This window comes from Natator depressus, chromosome 7 (genome assembly GCF_965152275.1).
Source record: "Natator depressus isolate rNatDep1 chromosome 7, rNatDep2.hap1, whole genome shotgun sequence".
Classification (NCBI taxonomy): domain Eukaryota; kingdom Metazoa; phylum Chordata; order Testudines; family Cheloniidae; genus Natator; species Natator depressus.
In genome coordinates, this window is record NC_134240.1 from 30,408,320 (window position 1) to 30,421,420 (window position 13,101).

Below are 13,101 nucleotides of genomic sequence, written 5' to 3' on the forward strand. Positions count from 1 at the left end.
CATTGCAGGCTGCGCACGGTGCCCTCCCCAGCCAGCCATCCCTCGCCAGGGTGGAGCATGAAGCTGCCAGCGGGAGCATCCTCAGCCTGTCCCCGGCAGTCGGGCTCGCTCCGCCGTTTTGCTGGTGCCCGCAGCCTGGCGGCAGAGGGGACCCCGGCCCCCCCAGATCGGGGGGGAGCTCGGCTGGGGGGCTCTGCGGGAAGGGGCGGAGGCACAGGCTGTGGAGGGGATCGTGCAGACCCCCCCCTCCTCTCCCAGCTGCAAATGGACCAGTGACTCCAGGAGCAGCCTTGTGCCCCCTCGAACGCCAGCTAACGGGGGTCCACTCCTTTGCTCCCCACAGCTCTGAGCAGCGGCGGGGTGAGCGTCTGTGCAGCCCGCCCCAGAGGGGAGGTGGTGCTGCCACCTGACCCCACAGTCCGGTAAGCGGGAGCTTGGGGAGAGGGGTTGCGGGGGAAAGCTGCCCCCCATGGATCTGAGCCGGGAGGTGTGTGGACTCTGCCTTGGGGGGAGGGGGGAAGCGACCGCTCCCCCTGCCCTGACTGATGCCCAGGGAAGACCCCCCCGGGGGTTCTGGGTGGGGGGTGTTGGGGAATCCTGCCTCGTTTACATCTTTAATCCCCCTGAATTTATTTGCAGCTCCCACCAATCGAGGAAAGTTGCATAGGAAAAAAAGGGGGGGGGGATTTGGGAGAGGTAAAATTTGGGGGGGGATGGAGGGAGCTGGTCTGCATGTGTCCAATTCTGCATTCCTGGGCTGTCTTGCTGGAGGGGGAGGACCCAGACACCAGGGCAGCCACATGGGGGAGAGCGGGGAGGGGGAGGGAAGGGGCGGGGTGAGATTGCTGGGATGTGTTGTGTGTGTCTTGGTCTGGGGGGCTGGGGGCACAGGAGACCTGGCCCCAAGAGGGGTGGGTGGTCGGGGAGATGGCACTGGGCTGCAGGGGCCTGACTCTGGCTTTTGTGGATTTAAAAGAAATATTCCAGACAGCAGGGGGCTGCCCCTCCCCTGCCCTATAGAACTGCCCCCCAAAGCTGATGCTCCCCCGCACCAAACTTCCCCCTCCAACCTTGGGGAGCTCCCCCTACCCCCCCATAGACCCCCCACCTGGGGCTCTTCCCCCTCTACAGAGCCATCCCCACATCTCCTCCAACCTGGGGCACTGAGTCTCTGCTCCGGGTCTCACTGCCCCCCACATTGCTGTCATCTTGCCCCTGGGGCTCTCCCCTCCCCCAGCTCTCCAGGAAATTCTGTTGCCTGAAACAGCTTGGGCTCAGCAGCCTTCTGTTTGGTGAGGGAGGTGATCTCCTCCATTGGAGGGCAGGGTAATCGCCCCCCCCCCACCATCCCCAGTACTGGGGTGGCCTAGGGTCATGCATGAGAACTGGACAGCAAACGGAAAGCGCCTTGCACTGAGGGGATGGGGGCATGCATGCAGTGCCTTGCATGGGCGGACAGGAGGGGATGCATGTGCAACACTTTGCATGGTGGATGTATGTGCAACACACAACAGTATGGTGCATGTATCCACCCAGCCCTGCATGTACAGGGACTCTGTGCCTGTACTAATGGTGCACACCCGTGCACGGGGTCACACACTGACAACCCACAGTCAGCCACAGCCACGACCCACCTGGAGCAGTGCCTTGCATGCTCACCCATGGCTCCTGCACATCTGGAGCAGCACCTTGCATGGTCATCCATGGTCCCTGGAGCCGTGCCTTGCACACACTCCCACATCCCTGCACATCCAGAGCAGTGCCTTGCATGCTCATGCATGGCCCTCATGCACCCAGAGCAATGCCTCACACGCTCACCTATGGCCCCCGTGCACCCAGAGCAGTGTCTTACACACACACTCATGGTCTCCATGCATCGCCTAGCATGCTCACCCGGGCCCCCATGCACCCAGAGCAGTGCCTTGCATACTCTTCCACAGTCCCGTTCACACTCTGGTGAGACCCCCCCCGCCAAAGAGTTCAGTATGGAGGCACCTGGCATGGTCTGAGGTGAAGTTCATGTGCCCCCCAGCCAGCCCCACCCACTCCTGCAATCCTAGCCCCCAGGTCTGTGGAAGATGGTCCTGGGAAGATGGTCCTGTGCATATTCACCAGCACAGTCTTTGCACACTTACCCCTCTAGAAGTGAAACCCTGCTACACTCGCTTGAGTTTCTCCTTGCTCACCCTACTGTCCCTTAGTGCAACCCTCGCACGGCCACATTTAGCTTGCAGAATGTTACCCTGGGGAGAATTGCAACCCCTTCCCACTGTGTGCTGTTTTGCAGGACTGCAGCCCGCTTGGCAAAGGGCATCTCCCCTCATGGGGAGGAGGCTCGTACCTCCAAACTGGGAGAGAGGAGAGTTGCAGGGTGTAAAGTGCTCCCAGTCCCCCCACCCACCCTGTATCCCAAGTCAGGGGGAGATCACTGGTATAGCTCAGCCTGGCACACGCTGCAGGGACAGGAAGGCAGCTCGGGAATTGGGGGGACTCTGGGGATGGGATCGGGGATTGCAAGGGGCACAAACTCCCTGGTGATGGGGTGGGAGGAATGGAAGTCAAGGAAGAATGGGGGCTTCTGGGACATTCAGTGGGGTAGGGAGGGCCTGGGGTGGAGGGCTCCTCCAGTCACTGGTCCCCAGCCCCATCTCTGGGGGGTCCCCAGTTGGTGCTGATGCAGGGGTGTGTGTGTGTGTGTGGTTGTGGGGGTGAGGAACCAGCACAGGGGAGGAGTGTGAGCTGAGGGGAGTTTGGGGGGAGGAGGGGGCCAGCATGGGGCGTTCTTGAGCTGTGGGCACCCACCAGGATGGAGGGGAGTGTCCACACCAAACCTCACCGCCTGAGCAAATTAATGGGGACTCCTAAAAATCCATTAAACTCAGCAGAGGAAGGGTCAACCCCTGCAGTATCTCCAGCCCCAAGACCAAGGAGTCACCCCCCCCCCACATGGACACAGGCCGAGTGAGGGCAGACACCACATTCACAAGCTCTGCCTTACCTGGTTGGACGGGCACTGGTGTGGGTTTGGGCTCCGCATACTAAACTGGCTGAGGGGGTCACTCCCAACTGCTCCCCCTGACCCTGCCATGGGGACAATCCTGCTGCCCCATGGCGGGGAGGTTAGAGCCCCCTAATGCAGCCTGATGGGGCAGCTGGTGCTCAACAGGGCTTGGAAAGGGCACGAGGGCCCCCCCTCCTCTCAGTACCCATCTGGGGCAAGCACCAGCCCTGTGGTGGCCAGCTGGGCCCAAGCCTCATTTATGTCTGACTGGTGCTGTCTCTTGACCCATTGAGCACAGATGGGTCCTGTGAACCAGCTACCAGCACTGCCTTGAACCACTGGCATGGATCATGGGGCACAGAGTCAGAGAACCCAGGAGTCCTGGCTCCCAGCATTCTCCTCTCCCTCTCCTGCCTCCCGCACTCAAAGAGCAGAGAGGACCGGGAACCAGGACTCCTGGGTTCCATTTCCAGCCTGGGAGGGGAGTGGGTCCAGTAGCTCAGGACTCCTGGGTTTTTAACCAACGCCCTGTCTCCAGGAGGGGAGGGAGACGCAGTGGGCAATGGAGGCTGAGCTGGATGCAGTATGTTTTGCAGCCTCCCGTGTCAAAGGGTCAGGGTGGGTATTGCCATGGTGGTGGAACTGAGGGAAAGATGGGGAGGAATAGACGCTGGGGGAAGTACCCCAGAGGGGGGCTGGCCCCGCTGCTCCTTATGGATGGATGCTGTGGCCCCAGGACTGCCTGTGCCACCCAGAACACCCACCACTTCTTCCTAGTCTTGCCCCTCCACTTCATGAGGGAGTGGGCACCTGGTTCTACCCCAGATCCTCCCAACATCACAAGGAAGCAGCCGCACCCATCCCCTTCCAGCCCACAAGGAAGGGGATGACCTCCCAGCCCTCCTCCCCACCAGCCCCACTAGGTACCATGTGTCTTCCTCATTCCTCACTATGCCCCCTCCTGTCTTGCAGGTCCTGCCTGCCCACCCCTACTCCCACCATGTCTCACCTGTCCCACCTTGGGGCCTCTACCTTCTTCCTCCTCCTGGCCTTGAGCCTCCCGCTGCACCAGGCCAAGGTGGAGGAGGGGCTGAGGAGTCCAACCCAGGGAGCATCATCGCTGGATGGGGCTAATGTCAGCACCTTGTGCCAGGAGGCCTCAGAGTGCCAGGAGGGAGTGATCCTGCCCGTGTGGCTACCCCAGAACCCTTCAGTGGGCGACAAGGTGGCCCGGGCCATCGTGTACTTCGTGGCAATGATCTACATGTTCCTGGGCATGTCCATCATTGCCGACCGCTTCATGGCCTCCATCGAGGTCATCACCTCGCAGGAGAAGGAGATCACTGTGAAGAAGGCCAATGGTGAGACCAGCACCACCACCATCCGCATCTGGAACGAGACAGTCTCCAACCTGACGCTCATGGCGCTGGGTTCCTCAGCGCCCGAGATCATGCTCTCCATCATCGAGATCGTGGGCCACAACTTCCAGGCAGGCGACATGGGGCCCAGCACCATCGTGGGCAGTGCCGCCTTCAACATGTTTGTCATCATCGCTGTGTGCGTGCACATGGTGCCTGAGGGCGAGACGCGCAGGATCAAGCACCTGCGCGTCTTCTTTGTCACGGCTGCCTGGAGCATCTTCGCCTACATCTGGCTCTACCTCATCCTGGCCTGCTTCTCCCCCGGTGAGGTGGAGGTGTGGGAAGGCCTGCTCACTTTCCTCTTCTTCCCCATCTGCGTGGTGCAGGCCTGGCTGGCCGACCGCCGCCTCCTCTTCTACAGGTACGTGCAGAAGAAGTACCGCGCCGACAAGGCCCGGGGCCTGATCATTGAGACAGAAGGCGACGCAGCCCTCCCCAAGCTGGAGGTGGAGTTGGACAGCGCCCAGGCCAGCGGAATGGGCGAGGCAGGCAAGGATGGGGACGAGGAGGCCCGGCGTGACATGGCGCGCACCCTGAGGGACCTGCGGCAGAAGCACCCAGAGAAGGACATGGAGCAGCTGATTGAGATGGCGAACTACCATGTGCTGGTGCAGCAGCAAAAGAGCCGGGCCTTCTACCGCATCCAGGCTACCCGCATGATGATCGGAGCAGGCAACATCCTGAAGAAGCACGCAGCCGACCAGGCGCGCAAGGCGCTGAGTCTGCCGGAGGTGCGCCCCGAGGACGACGACTCGCTCACCAGGGTGACCTTCGAGCCGGCGCTCTACCAGTGCTTTGAGAACTGCGGCGCTGTGGTGCTGACGGTGGAGCGGCGTGGTGGCGACGTGGCCCGCATGGCCGTGCGTGTGGATTTCCGCACCGAGGACGGCACAGCCAATGCCGGCTCCGACTACGAGTACGCCGAGGGCACGCTGCTCTTCAAGCCGGGCGAGACGCAGCGCGAGATCCGCGTGGGCATCATCGACGATGACATCTTCGAGGAGGACGAGTACTTCCGCGTGCACCTCAGCAACGTGCAGGCTGCCTGGGCTGAGCCGGGCGCTGAGCCGCCCCCCAAGGCCTGCCTGGGCCCCGCCGCCACTGCCACCGTCACCATCTTCGACGACGATCATGCCGGCATCTTCACCTTTGAGGGTGCCTCGGTGCGGGTCAGCGAGAGCGTGGGGGCCGTGCGGGTGCGGGTGCTGCGCACCTCAGGGGCCCGGGGCTGCGTGGCCCTGCCCTACCGCACCGTGGAGGGTACCGCAAAGGCTGGTGAGGACTATGAGGAGGCCGAGGGCAAGGTGGAGTTCCTCAACGACGAGATCACGTGAGAGACATGGAGGGGGGAGATGGGGGAGCGCCGAAGGGGAGCAGGTACAAAGGGGCAAGGTCGGGAAGGGCAGAGACAGCAAGGTGAGGGAGAACGGGGCTGGGGGAGGTTACAAGGATCAGGCAGCCGGGCTTTGGGGGAGCAGTGGGGGGAGGGGACAGCTGCTTAGGGGGCAATCAGGGTGCTGGATAGCAGGGAGAAGGGCACCTGATGTGTATGTGAGGGGGACAATGGCCAGGGAAAGGTGGGTCAAGGACAAGGTGCATGTGGGGCGATCAGAGGAGCAGGTATCTGGCGGGGAACCAAGGATAACAGGAGGGCCATGGATGGGGACTGAGGAGCACCGGCAGAGCTGGAGGGCAGAGCCCAAGGCTGGGCTAGCCGGGGGCTGCACATCAGTGTGGAGGGGCACTGGCAGGGGGCTGAACGAGGCAATTGCTGGAGCAGCCATTCTCCCCAGTGGCTGAGCCTGGAGCCCATGTGGGGTGCGTGAGCATCTTCACTTCAGCAGAGCTGGGAGCAGGGGATGTTTGCTGGAGCTACTTTGCAGCTCCAGATACCAGGGGTTCAACCCCAACCTCCTTGGGCAACTGGTAGGTGAAATGGAAAGCAGGGGGCACCCAGTCCCCTTCCCCACACTGTACATGGGCTTCCCTCCTCCATCCCTTGCCCCCGACCCCACTCCCCAATTCAGTCAACTGCACTGAAAATGGAAAACTAATTTCAGAGAAGGATAATTTCCCCCCCCCCTTCACCCCTTCCGGTGTCTCCATGGCAACAGTGAGCTTTCCCCCCAGACATGAGCCCAGACAAGGGGTTGGGGGAGCCCTCCATCTCCTGTTCACCAGTGCAATGAGGGGGGAGGGGCGTGCATGTGATGGTGGTGAACCAGTGAGTGTGAGCAGGTGGGAGAGCGGTCATCCTCCCCAGATGGGAGCAGAGCCCAGCACACCAGTACTCAGGCGAGGTGGGTGCAAATCAATGGGGCGCGGAGCTCGCCGGCCTGCAGTGGGGTAGCTCAGGCCAGGGCTGCGGGGTGGGGGATATTAGGGCTCTGTATTGGGGGTCAGTGATAGTGGAGATCAGGGAGAACATTAGGGCCAGCTGGGGTGTATGGGGAGGGCACAGGCTGTGCTGAGGATGTGAGACGCTCTGTGCTGAGATCCCTACAGCTGGCAGATAAACCTCCCTTGCTCCCCCTCTGCTCTTCCCCCCCACCCCTCCCCAGCTGCTCCCAGCACCGCCAGAGCGAAGGGCCCTTTGTGCTCATAATTAGAGAGCAGAACAGATGGCGCGCGGGGGGGCGGGTACGGCCAGTGACTGCGCTGCCAGGGCCTGATCCCCAAGTGACCACATCCGGAGGGGTGGGGTTTGCAGGGAGCCCACAGCTGGGATAGCAGGGGGCTGGGGATCAGGACTGAGGGGGACTAGCAGAGCTGGGAGGGCAGTGGACTGTGGGGTAGAACTGAGGGGTACAGACAGAGCTATGTGGGGTGTGGGGGAGCCCGCAGCTGGGATAGCATGGGACTGGGATTGAGGGGCACCACAGAGCTGTGGGGGGAGCCTAGGACTGGGTGAGCAAGAAGGGTGGGATCGAGGGGCACCTGCAGAGCTGGGGGGACTCTCCGGTTCACTAATGGGGTGAAGCAGCCGATTCCCCTGTGCTCTGTTAATGGCCAATGGGATTGTGGGGCCTGGAGCCGCCTCCCCAAATGGCCCAAGCCCATTGGCTGATCCCCCTCTCCCTCACTCAGCTCTGCAGCATCCATTAACCCCCAACCTGCTGCTTGACATTTGGGGGAAGGGAGGGGAGATGAGGGGGGACAGAGATCTGTTTGAGGGGCGGGTGATGGTTTGGCAGGGAGGTGTCGCAGTGGAGGGGCTCAGTGGGTGGTTGGGGGAAGGGAGCAGAGGGGCAGTGTTCCCAGTTGTTCCCTCTTGTAATTACCTGCACCAAATTAGCTTTGAGTTGATGCCAGCTGGGGGCAGGGGATAGTCGGGGGGGGCAGCCTGGGTAGCGGGCTGATTGTGTACAAGCTAAGATGGTAGCACAACCCCCTCCTTATGGGGCAAGGTCACCCCCCCCCCAATCAGGGGCCCCAGACCCTCACCTGCTCCAGTTGGAGCAGACAGCCCAGGATGAGCACCCCCTGCTTCTCACATGCAGTGGCCTTATCACCCTGTGCCCCACAACCAGCACCCCAATCTCACCCTGTACCCCACAGCCAGCACCCCCATCTCACCTCGCCTCCCAATTTTTCCCTCTAGGAAATTCATCGAGATTAAAATAATCGATGACGAGGAATATGAGAAAAACAAGAATTTCCACCTGGAGCTGGGGCCCCCTGAACTGCTGGAGATGGGGCTGCGGCATGGTACGGGGGGGGGAGGGCACAGTCCATGGTATTGGGGGGTGCAATGTGGATGGGGCGCTGGGCAGCACAGGGAAGTGGGGTGGGGGAAGCCAGAGACTAACAGTCCCTCTGCCTCTTCTCACCACAGGTGACTCTAATGAGAACCGCCCCACTGAGGGGGAGGAGGGGACCGCCATCGCCAAGATGGGGTGTCCCAACCTTGGGGAACACCCCAAACTTGAGGTGGTGATTGAGGAGTCCTATGAGTTCAAGGTAAGTGCCCAAGTGTGTCCTTTCCCTCCTTCCCCCATGCACTACCTGTGCCCCCTCTGCCCCATCCCTCTGGCTCCTCATGTGCCCCTTCTGCCCCCCCACCCTACACCACCCCTCCCCAATGTCCCAGGTGCCCCATTCCCCCAGACCCCACAGCATCCCATGCAACCCTTCCTGCCCCCCTCATTCAGGCACCCCACCAGCCTCCCTTCCCCTGCTTATCTGGGCCAGAGACCAAGACCACCAGCCTCCCCAGAGGACATCTCCCACACTCCATACCTGCCCCCCACGTACTGTCTGCTCCAGTGCGCTTTCTGGCACAGTAGAATGGGGCGCAGAGGGATGATGCACCAGACTCAGGGACAGTTGCTCTTACCCCAGGAGTCCTTCCGCCCCCCACATACCTCACACAAGGCTGCCCAAGTCAGGAGGCCATTGAGGGGCACACATAGAGCCCAGGTGTGAGGGGGCGGTTCCCTAGGTACACCACCAGCCCCCAACATCTTCCTGCAGCTCCCAGCCTCCCCCCATTGAGCATCTCGGCTCTGGGCTTTGCTCCGCTCTGCCCCTGTATTGCCATAGCTCCCACAATGGGCCTTGGGGCCAGAGCCATCCCTTGGGTAGGGCAAACCAGTGCGACTGCTCCGGGCCCCGCGCTTGGGGGGTCCTGTGGGCTGGTGCAATTGGCGAGTGCGGTCGGTTCTGGAAGACATAGGCGCAGGAACTAGGGGCGTGGGGGCTGCCACTGATGCAGAGCGGGTCCCCCAAGCTGGCAGGGGCTGATTTGTCCCAGGCCCCGCACCCCCTAGAGATGGCCCTGCTTAGGGCTGTGCCCACCATCTCAGCCCTCTTTATTCCCCCCCACACACAGAGTACTGTGGACAAACTGATCAAGAAAACCAACTTGGCACTGGTTGTGGGGAGCAGCAGCTGGAGGGAGCAATTCGTCAGTGCCGTGACGGTCAGCGCTGGTACGGAGGGGTGGGGCTGGAGGAGGAGAGGCTGGGGGAGTGCACCCCACTCAGGGATGAGCAGGACTTGGGGGGGGACCCTATTCTCTCCTGCCCCAGGGCACAATGAGGAGGTGGGTGAGGAGCACTGGGGGGCTACAGGGCAGCAGTGGGAATGGGTACAGGGGGTTACCCCACTCTTACTACTTCTCTCCCCCCCCCTGCCAGGGGATGAGGACGAGGACGAGACAGGCGAGGAGCGGCTCCCGTCCTGCTTCGACTACATCATGCACTTCCTGACGGTGTTCTGGAAGGTTCTCTTTGCCTTCGTGCCCCCCACCGAGTACTGGGGGGGCTGGGCCTGCTTCCTTGTCTCCATCGCGCTCATTGGAGTGCTCACTGCGCTCACTGGTGACCTGGCCTCGCACTTCGGCTGCACTGTCGGCCTCAAGGACTCAGTCACTGCCGTGGTCTTCGTGGCCCTTGGCACCTCCGTGCCTGGTGAGTGGGGCAGGGGGACTCCACACAGGGGCTCCATGGGGCGAGGGGCTCTGTGCCTGGTGTCACGGAGTCAGGGCTATGGCCCAAGCCTATAACCGGTCTCCTGGGAGTGACCTCTTTAGCAGGCTGGGCCCCAGGGACCCACAGCTCCACTGGGGCAGGCCTGTGGCCTCCGAGATTGGGCCTTTTGGCAAGAGCTTTCCCTGTATCTCTCTGGGACTCCCTGCAGCAGGTCCAGCCAAGCCAGCAGGAGGCTTGGACTGTGCCCATTTCCAGTTGCAATGCTCCCCGGGCACTGAAAAGGCAGCCTTTTCTAAATGGGGTTCCCATCGATGAGTCACCTGGGTGCTACAGCAGCTGAAAGTACCCAGATTAGCACAGAGGAGGGGTTAAGCCGTAGCCTACCCATGTCAAATCAGTGCCCTGATGGGACAGCCAAGCTGTGCTGGACTGCAGCTCTGGCGCTCTCTCTCTCTCCCTCTCCCCCTTGTCTGTCTTCCCGGAGTGTTAGGTGTTGATGGTTCAGTCCTTGGGCATCTTTTTGTCTTGTGGGATGCTCATGGATTTGGGTCGGTTTCAGCCTGTTTAATGGCCCTGTTTGTTCCACCCATCTAGCCAGGCAACACCCACATCTCATGCCTCCTGCACTATCTTCGCAGGAGACTTACACTTATTTGTTACAATGCAAAGTGCAGAGGGAAACTGAGGCACGCATAGGCTTCATAAAAATAATACAGAAAATCCCCACTTTGTTACACGTGGTGGGAGGGGGGTGTTGCATGCGGGGTGGGGTCTCTGTTTTGGGGTGGAGTGGGGCAGTTGGGGGGTTCTATGTTTGGTTAGCAGGGGGTGGTAGGGAATGAGGCATTGGGTGGGGTGCTGTACTAATTCCCTTCCCCATGTCACCCCCTGCATCAGCCCCCCACTAACTTTTCTCTTCCCCTCTGCTCACTCCTCCAATGATCTAACTGAACTCTGCCCCAGTAACCCCCCATGCCCCACTCAAACCCTCCCCCTGCACCCTCACTGACCCTATTTCCCCTCACCCCTATTAATCCCTGTCCCTCTGTCTTGCCTCCATTAACCCCTCCCCCCATTAACGCTTCACCCTGTCCTCCCCCATCAGCTCCTCTCCCACCATTAACACTTCACTCTGGCCTGTCCCCCTCCCCACTAACCTGCCCTCTTCCATTGCAGACACCTTTGCCAGTCGGGCAGCGGCAATCCAGGACCAATACGCGGATGCCTCTATCGGCAACGTGACGGGCAGTAATGCAGTCAACGTCTTCCTGGGCATAGGGGTGGCCTGGACCATTGCGGCCGGGTACTGGGCCAGCCAGGGCCAGCGCTTTGTGGTGTCTCCGGGCACGCTGGCCTTCTCCGTCACGCTTTTCACTATCTTTGCCCTGCTGAGCATCGCTGTGCTGCTGTACCGGCGCCGAGCACCCGTGGGGGGCGAGCTGGGGGGTCCCCGCACCCCCAAAATCCTCACTGCCCTGCTCTTCTTCTGTTTCTGGCTCCTCTACATCCTGCTGGCTGCTCTGGAGGCTTACTGCCACATCCAGGGTTTCTGAGGGGTGGGGAGACCCCCATTCTCTGGCTGGTGGGACCCCCTCCAGCCTCAGTTCTGGGTGGGGAGAACTGTCCTGCCCCAGTTCTTGGGAGGCGAGGCCTCTGGCTGGGGGTGGGAAGTACTCACCAGCTCTGGGGAAAGCCCCTCACAACCCCTGGGAGGCTATGCCCCCGGCTCAGTGCTCGGACGTGAGGGGACATTACAGCTGCTGCAGGAGCAAAGGACATTCCAACCTCCCCCATTGCCTGCCCCCCCTCAAACTGGGGAAGCCTCCCACACTGCAGTCCCCTTTCCCCTCCCTGGACACTCCTCCAGCTCTGGGGAAATCCCCAGCCCCCACTCAGTTCAAAAGGGGACAAAGGACATTCCAAGTGTAGACTGTCCCCTCCAGTGCATTTTGGATTTAGCTGGGGGCAAAGGTCATTCCATCCATGCCCAAGAGCCCCTCCTGCCCCAAGCCCCTGCCACCTGCTGTCTCCCCACTTATGCCATGGGGTAGCAAGGACACAGGAGAGGGTAACCATGCCTGTAGGTGGCAGGATAGGTGGGGGTGTGTGTTGGGGGGGGCTGGCACACAGCAGCAGCCCCACCCACAGGGCTGCAAGGGTCAGCACACAAATTGGAGAGGGGGCAGGGGGAAGAGGGTCAGTCTCTCTCTCATCCACTTTGTTTTTAAACCTCCCTGCTCCCAAGCACAGGGATCCTGTGTGTCCCCCCAAAAAACACCATTATTAATGGACTCTCACTGGGACAAGGGACCACCCCCTGGGATCTCAGTGGGGGAAAAGGCTCCAAATTCAATATTAGGGTCACCCCCATTGCCCTCCAAAACAGCACAAAGTCTTGCTAATGAAAATAGCAACAAATTGGGGTTCATTTGCCCCATCCATTCCATCCCATACAGAGCCCAGATTTCTATTCTGTTGATTTTATTTTATTTAAAAAGATAGAAAAGAATATTTTATTTTGTATTTAACAACAACAACAGAGCCCCACTCTCCAGATTCCTCCCCGGAGAACTGGGCTGTGGAGATAACTGATGCAGCCATACCCCCCTTCCGGTGCATGGTCTCCCGTCCTGGCGTCTGCCTGTTGTTAGCATTTGTGAGTCAATATATGTGTTTGCACTTGTCCATCTGTCCGTCTGTGTCTGCCTGTTGCTGGCTGGTTAGACCCCCAATGTTTCCTGCCCCTAGTAGTTCCCCCTTCCCCGTCACACCCCCATTGCCTGCATCTTTCAGTTGTTTGGGGAAAAAAAAAAAAAAAGAGAAACATAAAACTTTGTACTAAAAGTGTTGTGTCTTTGTGCTTCAGGGTAGGGGGGACTGGCTGGGGGAGCGTGGGATGTGATACAGGGCCTTTCCCCCAGTTCACCAGGTCTGAGGGCCACTTCTTTTGGCTTCAACAGGCACCAACATTCCTTGGCCTTTGGCAGAGCTCTACGGGCTGGCCCAGCGGGGACATGCCCCTTAGCTGGGGGGGGACAACCCAGGCACCAGTGTTTACCTCTGCACTACAGTGGGCTGTGAACCTGGTGAAGGGGGTGGGGGAGTTGAACAGGGAGGGACCCTCCTCTCACACTCCCAAGTGCCAGCTGGGAGTCGCAGAGCAGCAGCTGTGTAGGGGGATGACACCCCCTCCCACCCACAGAACCTTCCCAGGTCCCCCCCCCCGCTGCTGGGCTGTGGAGGGGCG

General features: G+C 60.7%; 1 protein-coding gene across 2 annotated transcripts; it reads left to right on the forward strand.

Moving 5' to 3' along the window:
• Position 1: 1 nt before the first annotated feature.
• On the forward strand, positions 2-12,665 carry LOC141990555 (sodium/calcium exchanger 1-like). 2 transcript variants are annotated; one of them, XM_074957869.1, is made up of 7 exons: positions 2-422; positions 3,974-5,752; positions 8,024-8,130; positions 8,258-8,382; positions 9,254-9,353; positions 9,561-9,833; positions 11,031-12,654. In XM_074957869.1, exons 2-7 carry the CDS (start codon positions 4,002-4,004, stop codon positions 11,405-11,407), a joined length of 2,733 nt encoding a protein of 910 aa, XP_074813970.1. In that variant the 5' UTR covers positions 2-422; positions 3,974-4,001; the 3' UTR covers positions 11,408-12,654. The 2 variants fall into 2 exon arrangements, with proteins under 2 accessions (XP_074813970.1, XP_074813971.1); XM_074957870.1 differs by lacking the exons at positions 2-422; positions 3,974-5,752 and adding an exon at positions 6,697-6,722 and having other exon boundaries at positions 11,031-12,665.
• Positions 12,666-13,101: the final 436 nt, after the last annotated feature.

Excerpts from the sequence above, each read along its gene's own strand:
- LOC141990555 (XM_074957869.1), top strand. The coding sequence starts at position 4,002 with ATGTCTCACCTGTCCCACCTTGGGGCCTCTACCTTCTTCCTCCTCCTG. Across the intron at positions 8,131-8,257 it reads GGAGATGGGGCTGCGGCATG|GTGACTCTAATGAGAACCGC; the intron begins GTACGGGGGGGG and ends TTCTCACCACAG. Across the intron at positions 8,383-9,253 it reads AGGAGTCCTATGAGTTCAAG|AGTACTGTGGACAAACTGAT; the intron begins GTAAGTGCCCAA and ends CCCCACACACAG.